Source organism: Plasmodium gallinaceum (assembly GCF_900005855.1).
Source record: "Plasmodium gallinaceum strain 8A genome assembly, contig: PGAL8A_v1_79, whole genome shotgun sequence".
Classification (NCBI taxonomy): Eukaryota; Apicomplexa; class Aconoidasida; order Haemosporida; family Plasmodiidae; genus Plasmodium; species Plasmodium gallinaceum.
Window position 1 is genome coordinate 29,024 of NW_021628242.1, and position 1,540 is coordinate 30,563.

Below are 1,540 nucleotides of genomic sequence, written 5' to 3' on the forward strand. Positions count from 1 at the left end.
TCTTTTATTTAACTAGATCTTGTGCCTGATTAATCCTATATTCTCTGTTAAACCATTAATTTTTATTCTCCTAATGGTTATCAAACCTATTAAAAAGAAATTTCCAAATATTTGATTTCTCATTTTTTATTTTATTTTTTCCCTGCTCTTTCGTAGATTCGGATTCTCTTTTATTGCCTCTCATTTCATTCTTAGATTCGGATTCTGTTCTATTTTCTCTCATCTCTTTCATAGATTCGGGTTCTGATATATTGTCTCTTATCACATTCTTAGATTCGGATTCTGTTTTATTGTCTATCATATCTTTCATAGATTCGGAGTCTGTTTTATTGTCTATCATCTCTTTTTTAGATTCGGAGTCTGTTTTATTTTCTATCATCTCTTTTTTAGATTCGGAGTCTGTTTTATTGTCTATCATCTCTTTCATAGATTCAGAGTCTGTTTTGTTATCTATTATCTCTTTTTTAGATTCGGAGTCTGTTTTATTGTCTATCATCTCTTTTTTAGATTCGGATTTTGTTTCATTTTTTCTCATCTCTTTCTTACATTCTTCTGAAAATTTCACAAATAGTATATAGAGTTCATTTTTAACATCAAGAATTAATTTTTTTTTTTCTTCTTTTGAAACATCACTTCGATGAAATATTGAAGATACTTCTTTAAATTTGTTCGCTGAAATTTCATTCCATTCATTATTCCATTTTTGGTCTCTCCATTTAGGATCCATTTCACTTGTTACATTTTTAAATCGCTCAAACAATGCTTCATTAGTGTCTCTCTGCCATTGATCGTACGTATTGTGACATACAAGCGTAATAAACCAATTTTTTCTTTTTTTTTCTTTTTTTTTTTTTTCTACTGGACATTCTTCTTGGCATCCGTCAACCTTAGTTTGCTTTTCTCCTGCTATGTCACCTTCTGTTAGTACTCTTTCATATTTTAACTCATATTTTATTTGCAATCTATTTTTATCAATCAAAGTTTTATAGGAATCATACTATGGATTAAATAAAAATTTTTTTAGTAGAATGTTTCTTTTGCTAGAATAGTAAATCAAATGGAAGGTTAAAAATAATTAGAAATAAAATATATCTATATGTATATTTTTTGTAAATATTTTAACTTACGTTATAAAAACATTGATATATCCAAATTAAAATAAGGAATGTAGTAATTTTTAAATATAAAGTTAATGTTTTCATATTAATATATTTATATAATAATATTAAAGTGGATGTTGTTAATTCAGGTGTAAAATTGTTTCAATTTTCAATAATACTAAATTATGGATTTGTAATGATAATTTAGATATTATTATAACTTATATTAATTTCCTAAATTTTTAAAATAGAAAATTATTTTCATATATGAAATGTAATTTCTAATTTTTTATTATTACTTATGATATTATGGTTACATTAGATAGGAATAACATTCTTAATTCCTTAAAAAATAAAATATGAACGTTAATTTACAAATAAATAAAAAATATAATAAATCGGATAAAGTTATTTTAAAAATATTTTATTAAAATTTTGTT

General features: G+C 23.8%; 1 protein-coding gene across 1 annotated transcript; it reads right to left on the reverse strand.

Annotated features, from left to right (window-relative positions):
- Positions 1–70: 70 nt before the first annotated feature.
- Positions 71–1,202, reverse strand: PGAL8A_00267000 (fam-g protein; the record flags this gene model as incomplete). The annotated part of the gene is made up of 2 exons (XM_028671646.1): positions 71–997; positions 1,128–1,202. 2 exons carry the CDS (start codon positions 1,200–1,202, stop codon positions 71–73), a joined length of 1,002 nt encoding a protein of 333 aa, XP_028528277.1.
- Between the last annotated feature and the right edge of the window lie 338 nt (positions 1,203–1,540).